The 15,923-nt window shown below is 40.4% G+C and overlaps 1 protein-coding gene across 9 annotated transcripts in view; it reads right to left on the reverse strand.

Annotated features, from left to right (window-relative positions):
• EPHA5 (EPH receptor A5) overlaps positions 1-15,923 on the reverse strand; it is a 329,023-nt gene that overhangs the window by 26,956 nt on the left and 286,144 nt on the right. For all 9 annotated transcript variants that reach the window (XM_029073598.2, XM_029073602.2, XM_029073601.2 and 6 more), the window contains 3 exons: positions 15,143-15,328; positions 4,646-4,707; positions 1,326-1,535 (listed from right to left, as the gene is read on the reverse strand). In XM_029073598.2, the coding sequence (XP_028929431.1) occupies positions 1,326-1,535; positions 4,646-4,707; positions 15,143-15,328 (458 nt within the window). The remainder of the gene's footprint in view (positions 1-1,325; positions 1,536-4,645; positions 4,708-15,142; positions 15,329-15,923) is intronic.

Consider the following 15,923-nt stretch of genomic DNA (forward strand, 5'->3'; position numbering starts at 1 on the left):
CACTCTCTGGGGGTTATTTATTCCTGGTAGGAGCTGGTGAGGGTTCGTTTGACCGCAGGGCTCAACTGATGTGTCATTCTAAGTGACTTACTTCTGTTGTAAGCTGGGTGGTTTATGTGCCTTAACCATTCAGGTCTGAGTTTCTGACTTGGAGACAGGCATAAAATAAAACCTCCTTTTAAAACTGTAAAATATTGTAGTGGGAGAGTATCTGCCGCTTATTTTAGTGAAGCATAGTGCTTGTCATGATGACAGAATCTCCATCAGAGAGAAGGGATAGTTAGCAGTCCCAAGTCTTGGGACCCGAGAGCAGTTGCGTGTGGGAATTGATTTTAGTGCTGGTGGTTTGCATAGCCAGTTGGCTTTCCACTTTTGCCTGAAATAGGATGAGCAAGCAGGTAGACGGTGGTGGATCGCACTCCAAAATACCTGTGAGGTCTTCACCCATGTGAACCAGCCTATGGATGGAATCAGGACTAGAACCCAGGTCTCCTGATCGCAGAGTTTCCCAATAAACTACAGAACTAAGTAGTAATCAGAGTATTTATTTAACATCCAGATCAAAGAGTCCTGAAGGGGACAACAGTCATACCATATAAAACTATTCCCAAATACGCAGATATCTGCATCTGTTTCTGGGGTGGCTAGAGTGGTGGATTAAGGGACCACAGGGCTGGGCGATTATTCATTCGTCCATTCATTCAGTCATATTTCTTAATTGCTTACTGAGCGCAGAGCACTGTCCTTTGTGCTTGGGAGAGTACAATGCAACAACTATACCAATAAACAGAAACATTCCTCGTCCACTACGAGCTTACAGTCTAGAGGAGACAGGCTAATATAAATAAATAAATAAATTACAGATATGTAAATAAGTGCTGTGGGACTGGGAGTAGGGAAGAACAAAGGGAACAAGTGAGGGTGAAGCAGAAGGAAGTGGGGGAAAAAGAAAGATGGGCTTAGTAGGGAAGGGTGCTTGGAGGAAGAGTAAGCGTCTGTCAGATTTGAGGAGGGAGGGTGTTCAGGGACAGAGGCATGAGAAGTGACATGAAGGAGGTGCGTTTTGAGAAGGGTTTTAGAGAAAGAAAGGGATTACTACCACTACTATTTTAAGAATACAAGATTATCTTTATCCCTTCACTGACTTTCGACTTTCTCCCTACCTTTGACAAATACATGCATGCACCCTTCTGATGAAAGTGCTTTGATTTCTCCCAAAACACTGATCTATCAATGACATTCATGTCTGAAGAACATCTTTGACTCATTTACTGATCCTTTTTGTCAAGTATCATGTCATTTACGAATTCTCTGTGGGGACTTACCCTCGTGGTGTACGCAGCTTCAGGATCATCTTCCAGAACTCTGGAAAGCCCAAAATCAGACACTTTGCACACGAGGTTACTGTTGATAAGGATATTCCTGGCTGCGAGGTCTCTGTGCACATAACCCATGTCCGAAAGGTATTTCATTCCAGAGGCGATACCTCTCAGCATCCCAACGAGCTGAATCACAGTGAACTGTCCATCATTCTTCTGTAGAGATAAATGGAGAAGTTTTGTCTAATGTGGCAACTGCACTGGCAAGCCGGGGAAATGACTCTGAAACTCATCCATCATAATTGTGATATTTATTGAAAGGTCATTATATATTCAACTCTGGGTGGGGTAGTTTCAAGAATATCAGACTGTACAAAGTCTCTGTCCCACAAGGGATGCAGAGTCTATGAGGAAGGGAGAACAGGTATCATCTTCAGGTTACAGATAAGGAAACTGAAGCACAGAGAGATCAAATGACTTGACAAGGACATGCATCAAGCCAGTGGTAGAGCTGGGGGTAGAGGAAAGGTCCCCTGACACCCTTCCCATGCTCTTTCCAGGACTCTCTGTTGCCACCCACTTGTGAGTTTTATGTAGTGGGAGCAAAGAAATTGGAGAAGAGGCTACAGGAACTTGATGCTTTGAACAAAGGAGCTTGTGGAGATTTTGTTGTTTGAAATAATATTCCCTAGATGCAAAACTGCAGAGAAGGTCCCTCAGAAGCTTCAGATCGATTCCATTTCAAGGAAATCTGGGCTGGGAAATGAAATCTGATCTGGGCAGTCTGGGATTGACTTTAGCATGACATTTCTCAGTTAAGGCAGAAATAGACAAGTCCATTTTGTGATCTCCAGGGATATGCTTTGTGGAGGAAGAGGAAACAGAAGAATTAGAGAGACTGAAACCCACTCTGTTGAGTCTTTTTCCTATGCCTCCTCAGCTTTTCATCCCAGTCATCCCATGTTTTAATTCCTTGGATGGAAGAAAGGCACTACCCATGGCAGACCATAACTTTGCTTCCCTTTCTCCCTATTCTTTTCCTACCACCCATCAAAACAAGGATTAACGTTTAGCTTTGCAAGTCCTTGCACTACTCTGAAGTTTGGGAAAAGGACAGAGAGTCTGATGGACTGGGTTTATCATCTGCTCTGGGCCATCAACTGGAAAATGAGGAAAATACTATTTCCATATTTTGGAACAGTGGCAGTCAAGCATAGGGGACTCAGGCAAGAGAGCAGGGATGAGAGAATATAACTCATATGGCATGTAATTTGAGAGAAAAAAAGATGGCAGTAGGATAGGCTGTGATAGATGGATGGGCAAAAATAGAGCAAGTTTTGAAAAACAAATTGTTCTAATAGTGCAAGATTGTCTCTCTCCCTTCCCCCCTCCTCCACAGCTGTCAGGTTCACACAGCGGAGAGAGTTTCAAATAAGGAGAGGGACAAAATTGAGAATAAAGTGGGGAGGAGGCAAGAGAAGTGATTTGCCTGAAACTTTGACACTGCTGGATGGGAAGGTGAACGCTGATGGCTACCATACCGGACAGACACGTATTTGTTAATAATAATTGATAATTATGGCATTTGTTAAGTGCTTACTGTGTGCCAGGCACTTGTACTAAACATTGGGGTAGATAAAAGCAAATCGAGTTGGACGTAGTCCCTATCCTATGTGGAGCTCACAGTCTCAATCCCCATTTTACAGATTAGGTAACAGCGGCCCAGAGAAGTGAAGTGACTTGTCCAGTGTCACATGGCAGACAAGCGGAGGAGCTGGGATCAGAACCCATGACCTTCTGACTTCCAGGCCCATGCTCTATCCACAATGACATGTTGCTTCTTCAAGTATTAAACAAGGCACCATTTTGCTGAAGTCCATCCCAGGCCACTGAAACTTATAGGGTTTCTCTGGGCAGGAGCTGATTCCTCCCTGTTGGTTCTCTGATCCTTTAACATTTGCCTAATCAGCTCTTCTTCCATTTTACCTCGCTGATTTCCCACTACAGCTCAGCTCGCAATCTTTGCTCCTCTAAAGTCAATCTGCTCTGTGAATTTTGATCCTGTCTATCCCGCCACCGAACTCTGGCCCACATTCTCCCTTGGGTCTGCCTGGAACTTCCTCGTGTTTCATATTTGACAGATCTTCTCCCAATTTTAAGCCTTACTAAAATCACAACTCTTCTTAGAGGTCTTCCCTGACTAACTCCTTGTCCCTTCTACTCCCTCTGTATCCTGTATCACCTATGCTCTTGGATCTGTAACCATCAAACCCTAGACTGCTATTTTCCCCACCCTCAGCCCCACAGAACTTATATCCAGATCCATAATTTATTTTAAAGTCTGTCTCCCCATCTAGACTACAAGCTCACTGTGAGCAGGGAACAAGCCCACCACCTCTATTACACTGTACTTTCCGAAGTGCTTAGTACAGTATTCTGCACACAATAAGTGTTCAATAAATATCATTGATGATGATGTTGATGATGAGGCTGGGCGCTGGAAATAAACACATCAGACTTTATGGAGCCCAGTGCCATCTGTGGGCTGGGTAGATTAGTTAGATGAAAATTGGACTGCCCAAGATGAGTCATGAATGGTATTTCTTGGTCATTCAGTGTGCAGATCAATAGACTAAACACTTAGGACAGTCTAGAGGATAAAGCCAGATGATGGTCATCCTAGGGACTGGCCTCAAAATATCAAGCTGCAGACCAAGCAAAGATCAATACAAATGAAAACTAGGGACCAAAATAACGATGATAATAATTGTGGTGCTTGTTAAGTGTGAAACACTTTATTAAGGGCTGGGGCAGACTCTAGATAATCAGGTCAGACATGGTACCTGCCCAAATTAGGGTGGGTTTTATAGTCTAAGTAAAAAGGAGAACAGGTACTGAATCCCAATCTTACAGATGAAGAAACTGAGGGAGAGGGAAGTTAAAAGATTTTCCCAAGGACACACAGTAGGCAAGTGACAGAGCCTAGACTAGAGTTCAGGTCCATAAGATCCCAGACCTATACTGTACTTCATGTGACTGAGTCCCAGGGCAACAAAGGCATCATCTTGGTAACACTGGAGCTGATGGGAAGGGCAACGAAGCGTTTTTGCAACATTATTTAAGCATATTTGCAAAATAGTATAAGGCATCCCAGCCTATTCTCCTGAGGGAGAGAAAAGATTTCCCCAAACATATTTCAAAGATATATTCTGACTGTTTGGATTTGAAATATAATGAATACTTCTTTCAATCTCCATCTCAATAATAGATTTGAGATATGTGTAGATTTAGTGAGAATTAAGGGTAGACTGGGGGTGGGGACTTACCTTTAAAAATGTATCCAGGGAACCGTTCTCCATGTACTCTGTCACTATCATCACTGGTTTGCCTAAAAAGATAATCACAGGGTTACCTGAGTCATTCTTAAAAGCTCATTTGGGGTGCTTTTTAAAATGTGTGTATCAAACTTGCTGTCTCAGTAGTAGGTGTGTTAAAGTAAGATAGAAAACAAATACAGAGAGCTTCTTCTCAGTGGAGATTTGGTTCAGAGTCTATATTTAGGTAAAACTAAATGTATTTTCACCACCACTACCTCCACCATTAGGCTTCGAAAAATTCCACTAAAGAAAACCATCATTCACTGCAAGAAATTCACCTTTCAACTATATCTATACTTAGGCTTCTGGATAACTTTTCACAGTGTGCAGTGGAACCAGAAACACACGAGTGACATATACTGAAAATCTGAAGCCTCTGCATTTATATCCAGATTTATCTATAAAGTATTATTCTTTCCAAGCTCGTAGTACAGTGCTCTGCAACCAGTAGGTTCTGCGAGTGGGATGAAAACCAAATATCCAGTGGGTACAGATCCTAGTACCTAGAAGATACAGAAGGGAGAGGGAGTCCGAGAGAAGAGGGCTTAAACGGGGATGGCCTGTTGGAGGAGTTGCATTTGAGTAAAAAATCAACAGTAATGATAGTATCAATGGGGTAGTATCTATAAATCTATTCTATTTTCTCAAGTGAATTAGAGGACGAGTCCTTCCTTCCTTGCTGTCCATTTTATGGATTTTTTTCAAAGGGCTTTTCAGATCTCTGTTTTCCACTCATGTCTCCAGATTTCCCCTTCCTGGACGTTTTCCATCACCATTTTTTTTCCCCGTGGTTCGGTGTAACATATTTACCTCAGCCGACCTTTGCAATGACCATCACAAACAAGAACCAGTCAGTATTCAGGTGACAGTAACTGCTTCCTTGAATAATAAAGACCCGAGCTTTCACCTCAAGACTCTATTGAGCCTGGGAGAAGGATTTTACTCTGTGAACAGGATGCAGACTCCAGGAATCTTATTAAATAAGACTCTCACAGCAAAGGAAACAATCATTTTTAAAGATGTGGACCCCTGGGATTCATGTTGTGTTTTTTGTTTTGTTTTTATTTTTCAGTCACCATCATCTGCTTTTAAACGACATATTAATTATGTATGACAGTGCAGATTGTGATGGCAAGAGTAACAATAATGTCATTTGAGAAATGCGACAAGAGATCTAAACCATCCCTTCAGGAGCAGAAGAGGAAGAGACAGAGAGCAATCAAAATAAAAGTTTGCAAACAGGTACAATCTTCTTTTGTTGACAAGAAGAACAAGCCTCTCCAAACCCCATCTGATTAATTTTCATGGCTGAGTCATTTTAATGCTAATTATATATAGTTCGCCTCAGTTTTTATAACTCATTTCTCACTAGCTTGCATGGATGGCATGCCAATAATTAATGTGGGGTTGTTTAGCCTTGTAAATTCACTGAAATCCTATAACAAGTACTTTAAAAAAATTCAGACAATTTCCATTAACTAGCATGACATACAGGCGAAAAAGAAACTGCCAATCATTTTCAACATCCTGTGTAGAAAGACCTGCTACAGCTCTGTCCTAACGTGATTACAGAGGGCCTCTTTTATAATCAGTTTTATATTGAACTCTCCATATCCATCATATGCTTTCTGCTTGTCTATCACGTATCATGTATTTTGTTTGCCTAATTTACTGTTTAATTACATATATAACATATTTGAAGTCAATGTTTATTTATCTCACGCTGATTTCTCTGCACTCTCAGCACAATGCAGTCTAGTTTTCTTAGCTTTATTTTTAAAACTTTTTTTTTTTAAATGCATAGAAGATCTGGCAGCCAAGAAGTTCTCAGAGTTATTCTCTCTTTCACACTACGGTGTTGGCAAGGAATAATTGGAGGCCTGGCTCTTCCTCTCTCCTAATAATAATAATAATAATGGTGGTATTTGTTAAGTGCTTTCTAAGTGTAAGATGCTGTTTTAAGCACTGGGATAGATAGCATATAATCAGGCTGGGGACAGTCACTGTACCACAGAGGGCTCACATTCTTAATCCCCATTTTATAGGTGAAGGAAAAGAGGCACACGGCAGTGAAGTGACTTGTCCAAGGTCATGCAGCAGACAAATAGTGGAGTTAGGATTAGAACCCAGGTCCTTCTAACATCCAGGCCCATGCTCTCCTCACATCCACCTACTTCTCCTGGCAAAAATGTCTCCATTCCAGTTGGATTAATGATAACTCCCAGTGAATTTTGGTTTTGTAACCCAGAAAGAAATGTAATGACATTGTAAATAGTTAATTTCCTCATAGTTCCTCATATATATGGTAAATATATATCATATAAACAATAATGTCCTTGCATATTATATCATATATTGACTGGAGGCTAATTGTTTTAGGAAAGACATGAAAATCCCATATATGGAATAAGGGAGGTAGCAGAGGAATGAGAAACTATTGAGCCAGACTTTAAGAAATCACTTATTTCAGTGCCCTGATCGGGGCAGGCATATGTCTAAAACAACCCACAGACTGTGGCCTATTCATTTTTTAAAGATCTATCAATCAATAGATCAATCGTATTTATTAAGTGCTTACTGTGTGCAGAGCACTGTACTAAAGACTTGGGAAAGTACAGTATAACAGAGATGGTCGACATGTTCTCTGCCCACAGCCAGTTTACAGTCTACAGATGGTAATACAAATGAATTACGAATATGTAAATAAATACTGTGGTGTTGAGGGTGCAAATCCAGTGCTCAGTACAGTGCTTTGCACACAGTAAGCACCGAATAAATACGATTGAATGAATGAAAGTGCAAGGGTGATACAGAAGGGAGTGGATAGAGGAAATGAGGACTTGGGGAAGCGTTTCTTGGAGGAGTTCTGTTTTTAATAAGGCTTAGAATGTGGGGAGAGTGAAAGTCTGTTGGATATGGAGAGGGAGAGAAGTCTAGGTCAGAAGCAAAATGTGGGTGCAGCGTGAATGGTGGGATAGATGAGATTGAGATACAGTCATTTGGCATTAGAGAAGTGAAGTGAGCGGGCTGGGTCATAATAAGAAATCAGAGAGGTGAAGTAAGCGTGGGCCAGGTGATTGATGTTTTTCAAACCTATGGCGAGGAGTTTCTGTTTGAGGCAGGGGTCGATAGGCATCCGCTGGAAGTTCTTGAGGGGTGGGGAAATATGGCCTGAATGGTTTTGTGGAAAAATGATCTCCTTTATATTGTAAAATCTCTCAGACTGTAAACTACTTGAGGGTGTGGCACGAATAGATGCCTACTTTCTGTTATGTCTCAAGAATTTAATAGAGTAGGCACTCAAAAATGTTATCAATTAATTAGCTGATCTTCCTGTCCTTCCTGTGGTAGTTTGTTTCAGTGTTCCATCTCTCTTAAATCTTTTATTATGTTTAAATGAGTATTTCCTGCTGTGATGTGACTTCCTTTCTTCTGCTCTCCTTGACAGGTCCTTTTGGAAAATACCTAGAAATATTTTTAACCACTACTTAATTACCCTATTTGATCTTTCCACCTAAACCTCATTGTCTTGTCCTTTTAAACATTTTCATGGTTTTACTCTGAACCTGCAATGACTTCTCCAATTACCTCTTAAGCCTAGAGATAAAACCTAGGCATGGTAATGTAATAAGATTGTAAACTCCCTAAGGGCTGGGAACTCATTCCTTTCTTCTCCACCCTATAGTACAGAGAGTAGCACCTAGTAGGCAACCAATAAATACAACGGATTCATGCCTCGGCAGTGTTAAAAAAATAGGGGAAGAATGAATTCCCAAACCTAGCACATTTTGTTCTGGTTCATAAAGCTCTATCATATTATCTTTAGAAACAAAAACAAAAAAAGAAAAAACAAATATTCACCATTACATCAGGTGCCTTCATATGGGCTGTGGTCCATTAGAATCAGGAGTTCTTTTTCAGCCGTTCTTTTGACAATCTCGTATCTGACCTGTTCATTATGATATTCCTTGCTCTTTCCCTATTCAATTTCATCTTAGCGTTAATGGCTTATTTTCTCTGTGAAGTAGGGAATGAAACAATACTGACCTACCCCATTGAAGTCCAGTGACGCATGACTAATGACTGATTAAAAGGGCCTTTGAAAATGCAAAGTGCTAAATATTAATGATAAATGTAATTAAATCCAAGGCCAAGAAATAAGCCTCAGAGGCACACCTATCTCTCATTAGAGATGAATGTGAGTCTCACTGAATCCTTGAACATCTAAACTTTAGGCTCTACAGTAGTTCTTTATTTTGTTGAACATAAAGAATGGCATTCCTATAAGGGAGATAAAATGTTGAAAGAAGCATAAGCAAGCAAGACTTTGGCATCTACATTCTTAGGGATCTTTAAGAAAAGAATAGAAAACTCTGCCTTAGAAGATAGAGTATATCCCCACACAAGCTAGAGACTGTGAGCTGTGTCATTTGATTTCCTGTGGACACTTCCATATTTAAGATTGCATGATTTGGGGAAAAAAAAATGTGTAGGCCGTGTGTGTGTGTGTGTGTGTGTGTGTGTGTGTGTGTGTGTTTGCATGAAGGTATGGATGTGCACATATATAAAATGAATTCTGCACCTAGAAACTATGGAGGTAATTTTCACACTAAGAATTGTAATTCTGTTCACAATGAAAAAATGAATGAGATTTTAAATGAGAACTTTCATTTATGTATTTATCTATTTAAACGTTAGATATTTGGGGGCAAATATTCACCCTTGGTGATTTTCAGTTGAATAATATAACTGAAAACAGTCAACATATTGTTTTTTAAAATGTGGTTTTAGGTCAACAAACTGGAAGGAAGAAAATTTTGGAAAGACAGTTCTGAAGTACTTTTACAAGGATGAAAACTGGGGAATATTTTAGGCAGTAGAATGGTTTTGAATGTGCCAGGAACCTGACTCTTACCATAGAAACAAATTCCTAAATTATCCCAGAGATCATCTATTGCAAGGTATTTCTAGTTCAATTCATTGGACTGCTTGGGTCCAAGTTCCATTCTTGACAACACAAGATCATTTAAAGTCTGCTAAAGGTGTTTCTAAGCATTTTACTTTTTGTTTTGAGTGTTATTTTCTTTTTCACAGCCCTGACAATTTAACAAAGAAGACACTCTATATAGCAATTCCTTGATTCAACTGGAATTGACTCATGTGTAGGAAATATAGGAGTGATAAAATATGTTCCACTGATTGAGAACAGCTCTTTAGGAACTAAGGGATATAATAATGTCTGTTGTGTGGGTACCTCAAATTCCTTTCCCATTTGCTATTTTCTGATTTCTAAATGGTAAAAAGAAAAAAAAAAGTTGGAACTGTGTATTTATCTGTAGCGTCTTGCATGAGAAATAAGTCATTTAAGCCAGGATCTGTGTTTTTTAAATCATTTGTCACCAAACCTCTGCAGACTGTATCGTTCTTCATGATGTGCCCTATTTCCACGACAAATCACAGAAGGATTTCAGAGTGAGTGAGATCTCTTGTTCCTATCACTTAGAGCAACGATACTGAAAAATCGGAGCCTCATTATATGGCACTATCCTTGGGCAAGATATCTCAGGCTCCCAAACTTGGTTTCAATCAGAAGAATCAGACGACTTAGTTGTACTTATGTCTCATTATCTGTGTGCTGCAGGTTGAAAATAATTGCTGAATAAATTAACATCAGATCAGAGACCATGAAATTAAGGACACAAATAAAGCAAGTTTCAACACGGTCAATTAAAAACAAGTAGCAGGATTCCTAAGTTGAACATTGACACCTTTGTCAGGGAGAAATATTTTAAATGACCAAGTGCAATCAGAGTGAAGACAAAAGAGCTTGAGAAAAACTTCCATTTCTATTTCCATTCAAATGTACAAATTTATGGCCCCCTACCAAGAAAGGGCTTGATAAGAGGATGACAAGAATCCAGACCCCACTTACATTTGGGATATAGAAATCATAAGATCCATTGGTTATATTCTTATTGATCAACATTTGTTAAGCATTTACTATGCGCTAAGCACTGTTTCACTATGGATCGTACAAGTTAATCAAGTCAGACAAAGTCTCCCTCCCATATGAGGCTTCAAAGACAAAGTAGGAGGGAGAAGGGGCATTGAATCCCCATTTCACAGATGAGGAAACTGAGGTTTGGAAAGATTATGTGACTTGCCTAAGCTCACAGCACAGGAGCCTGAGAGTTGGGATTAGAACCCAGGTCCTTTGATTCCCAGAGATCCATGCTTTTTCCTCAGGGCTTCTCATTAAATAAGATCTCATTAAATAGGATCACCACTATTTCTGTTGGTGTGTCTGAAACACATATTTTGGCTGGCTATCGAGAAAATAAATATGATTACTTTGACTTCAGGCACAGTAGACGTTAGAGTGTGCATATACAACTTAGATGAATGGGAAATTTAGGTGGTAAAAGAACCAGATCATGTGGTCTTAGATTGCCAAGGTCCAAGCAGTGAGGCTCAGTGGAAAGAGCACAGGCTTGGGAGTCAGAGGTCATGGGTTTGAATCCCAGCTCTGCCACTTGTCAGCTGTTTAACTGAGGGCAAGTTATTTAACTTCTCTGTGCCTCAGTTACCTTATCCGTAAAATGGGGATTAAGACTGTGAGGCTCACATGGGACAACATGAAGACCCTTTATCTACCCCAGCACTTAGAATAGTGCTCTGCACATAGTAAGCACTTAACAAATACCAACATTATCATTATTAAAAAAGGAAATCAATAAGCAGTAGTTATGATGTAAACCATTAGTCGGTAACAAAGAGCCAATGTGGAATGCCAATAATTAACAGGGATCTCTCATTATTTAATGCTATTTGATTCATTAATTCTTTGATATTAAACACCTGCTTATTTTTGTTCTGTTATTAGTGTCTGTTATTAGGTTTCAAACTGATAGAGCATTTTTCTCCTGCCTAGCAACCTTCCTAACCAGCTCAGCTCTCTCTCACCAGGTTTCCTGCTTTATCCTTATCCTTCTTTACCCTGTGGTTTCTTTGCCTTCCAGCTCCTGTAGATTCAGGCTTTCTGTAATACCTGCTGATAATTCCACAATCAGCACATTTGCTTGAATGCCTAAACCTAACTTCCCTTCAATTCTTCAGCAAGAAGAATTTCACTCCTTTCTTTTGCTCAACCATCTGCACATTACAATTACCCAACATTACATATGTTTCAATAAACTCCCAAGGGTCTTAATAATTAAGGTACATGTTAAGCACTTACTACGCTATAAGCACTGTGAGAAACACAAGATAATCAGGTCGAGCACACTCCCTGACCCATATAGGGGTCACAGTCTCCATAAGATGGATAAAAGTAATTTCATCCCCATTCTATAGATAAGAAACTGAGGCACAGAGAATTTGAATGATTTGCCCCAGGTCACACAGATGGCAAGTAAATCTTGGAGTGGGAATTTGAACTCAGGTCCTCTGACCCCTAGGCATGTGCTCTTTTCATTAAACCTTGGTGATTCTCACAAATAAGCTTAAATGACCATGGAGCAAGCATGGAACAAACAGAATAATAATGATGATAATAATAATAATATTAACAATAGTAATTATCTTGAACACTAGCTTGCCTTTGCAGAGACTATGATCCATCTTTCGTGAAAAGTCTCATTACAAGATATTTTGAGATCCCCAAATAGCAGCATGAAGAGTGGGTGCCCCTATCTATCCAAGAACTTGAATATTCACCTTTATTGGATGGAAGTCTGTACATGGATTTTCTGTGCAAAGTCCACTGGAGAAGCCTTTCTGTTTTTTTTTTTTTAAAAAAAAACAACTCATTTTTTTCATTTTACCCCTCTACCACCACCCCTACCCAAATCAGGAGATTGTGGGGTTCACTCAGTCTTCAGAAGTGGTATTTATAGAGCACTTACTGCATACATGAACTGTACCTGATGCTAGGGGAAATATAGCAGAATCATGAGATGCAGTCCTTCCCCAAATAGAGCTTGCATTCTAATAGTGGGAGATAGAATTAGAACTACCATATTAGCATAAACTGGACTGTCCAAGAAAAAATGGAAAGACTCTAGAAAAGAACGATGGTAATGTCAAAGGTTACACTGTGGAAACTTTCGGTCTTGATGGAAGACGGTTGTTTAGGGAGAGGAGGCAAAAAAAAAAAAAAGGAGCAACTTTTGGACTGGGAATGTGTCACGTCTTGGTTTTATAACCCACAACTGCTTAGTACATATAATGCATTGCAGACACTGGAAGATTCATAAATGTGACTACTACTTCTTCCCCACTAGACTTATAAAGATAATAATAATGACAAAAATAATTGTATTTATTACACACTTACTATGTGCCAAGCACTGTTCTAACTAAGTACTGGGACAAGGTAATCAGGTTGGACACAGTCCCTGTCCCACATGGGGCTCTCAGTCTTAATCCCCACTTTTCAGATGAGATAACTGAGGCAAGAGAGAAGTGACTTGGCCAAGGTCACACAACAGACAAGGGGCAGAGTGGAAACTATAACTCATGTCCTCCAATTCCCAGATTCTTTCCTCTAGGCCATGCTGCTACTCTCTCTAGATTGTGAACTCGCTGTGGGCAGGGAATGTGTCTGTTTGTTGTTATATTGTATTCTCCCAAGTGCTTAGTACAGTGCTTTGCACACAGGAAGCGCTCAATAAATATGATTGATTGAATGAATAAATTAAAGTCCCAAGAATATGGAGGTATCACACTGCTCTGCACAAACTCTGGTTAGTGAATGTTTCTTTTAAAATATAGATCAACAGACAGATGGACAGATGGGAAGCAGCGTGGCTCAGTGGAAAGAGCCCGGGCTTGGGAGTCAGAGGTCATGGGTTTGAATCCCAGCTCGGCTACTTGTCAGCTGTGTGACTGTGGGCAAGCCACTTAACTTCTCTATGCCTCAGTTACCTCATCTGGAAAATGGGGGTGAAGACTGTGAGCCTCATCTGGGACAATCTGATAACCCTGTATCTACTCCAGCGCTTAGAACAGTGCTCTGCACATAGTAAGCACTTATAAAATTCCAACATTATCATTATTATTATTATTATTATGGACTCCACCCTACCTCATGGAAGCCATCGAGAAATTTCAAATAGCTCAAAACTGCCGCTTCTCTCTCTGACTGATGAACTTCTCAAAAGCCCAGCTAGTCTACAAAAATGATCCACAAATTTGTTGTTAAACATTCAGACCAAATGATGACTTCAGAAGGGAACGGGTCATTCTCGGGCTTCTGAAGCTTTCGCCTTTCAGTGAGCTATTTAATTAGCTCAGTGCAGAGAATGGAAAAAGGCATTATAACTGACTGTAAAAACTGCTTAAAGGTAAGAAGATGCAGGTGGATATCGGCAGCGTCTTCAATATAGTTAGCACAGCAAGGACTCTTGTTAAGCTCTGAAGTTAACGTTTCATTAAAGGGAACGAGTGCTGGCCGTGGTAAGTGAGTTTTCTGGGAGGCCGGATTAATGATGTATCGGTTAATTCTGGGACCACTCATTAAATGAGCAAGCCATCCGAATATCCTCTTTTATTGAAGACTGACTTCTGTTGGGATCAGCTCAAATTCGGGAGACTCTCCAAAGATTCGAGCCTTCCAATATTAAAGAACTTGAGAGAATTAAGAAACATTCGAGCACTTTTACCTCTTAGACCAAATGGATACGACCTGGTAAAGTCAAAGTTCATCCATGACCACTCTCTCTGCCTGCCCGTAGTTGACCAGGTTTTGTTTCAAGGCCCAGATCAAACTGGTCTGTTTGGTCCCTGGGCTCCGTTTGCCTCAGCAATATCCAAAGATGGCTGTTTTCAGCCCCCAGTCCCAGAGAAATGGAAGATTACGTGTCTCTTCTCACTCGATATATGGCAGACTCCATCCAGTTTTGGATTTGATCCAGTGCTATCCCACTTCTGCCACAAATGTAAGCAAGTCTCCCCTCCGTTCCCTTTCCCCATCCTCTATCTCGCCACTTCTGGCTATTCTCATTCGGTCCAGACAGGACCCAGCTTATGAGCTTGGAGTAGGATTGTTAGGGCCCCAGAGATGTCTATATAACGTGTCGAATGTCTATTAAATTGATACTTTCAAATGTCAATTTGATGCAGCATGGCCAAGCAGAAATAGCATGGACCTGAGAGTCAGAGGACCTGGTTTCTAATCCCATTTCTGCCACTTGCCTTCTGTATGAACTTGGGCAAGACACTTAGCTTCCCTATGCCTCAGTTTCCTCATCTGTACAATCGGGGTTCAATATCCGTTCCTTTCCCATCTTAGACCCCGAACCCCATATGGGAAGGGGACTGTGTCCAACCTGATTATCATCCATCTACCCCGGTGCTTAGCACAGAGCTTGGCACATAGTAAATATTCAACAAGCATTGCAATTATTACGATTGATCCCATTATTGGTTAGAGAAGACAGTACGTACTTTTCGTGACAACACCTTCCAAGTGAATGATGTTGGGGTGATCAAATTGTCCCATGATACTGGCTTCACCCAGGAAATCTCGTCTTTGCTTCTCAGTGTAGCCAACTTTGAGGGTTTTGATGGCCACCGGGAATTCTCGTTTTCCAGGCAGTTTTAAACGTCCGCTACAGACCTCTCCAAATTCACCTGGGGAACCGGGAGAACCGATAGTACAGGTCACTTAAAAGCAATTAACTGATCCGTTCAGATGGGTTCATCAAGTGTTAATTTGAGTTTTGATGACTACATCTGGATAAAACTTTAGGGTGATTTCCACAGAATGTCTAAGTGACTGTTCAATTTCCAGTACCCATTCTCACTGGGAAAGGACAGTGGTACCCATATGAAGCACTTCACAGATAATTAAAAGTCCTAACCTGTCATCAATTCCAACCTCCTCTGCTATCAAATATTTACAAAATCTGCTAATGAGAAACATTTGATTAGTGAGTGTTTAACTGCTTAACCTTTCCCTTCCCTGTTCTCTAAGGGAAGCATTCACGAACAGGGAGATATTTACAAAGCTGGCTTTGGGTAGGAGAAGGATGCAAATCAAAGAACCTGCATAATCTACAACAGCAGACCACAGATGCAATTTTGGAAATGCTTAAACTTATATTGCCAATGCAAACTGACTGTAGACAACATTAATCTGGATTGTCCATTCAACATTGACATCCATCAGCTCCATTTTGTTGGGTGTGATTTCAGTTGGACGTTGAAATTTGGTTGCTTTGGAAAT

This window comes from Ornithorhynchus anatinus, chromosome 10, assembly GCF_004115215.2.
Source record: "Ornithorhynchus anatinus isolate Pmale09 chromosome 10, mOrnAna1.pri.v4, whole genome shotgun sequence".
NCBI lineage: Eukaryota > Metazoa > Chordata > Mammalia > Monotremata > Ornithorhynchidae > Ornithorhynchus > Ornithorhynchus anatinus.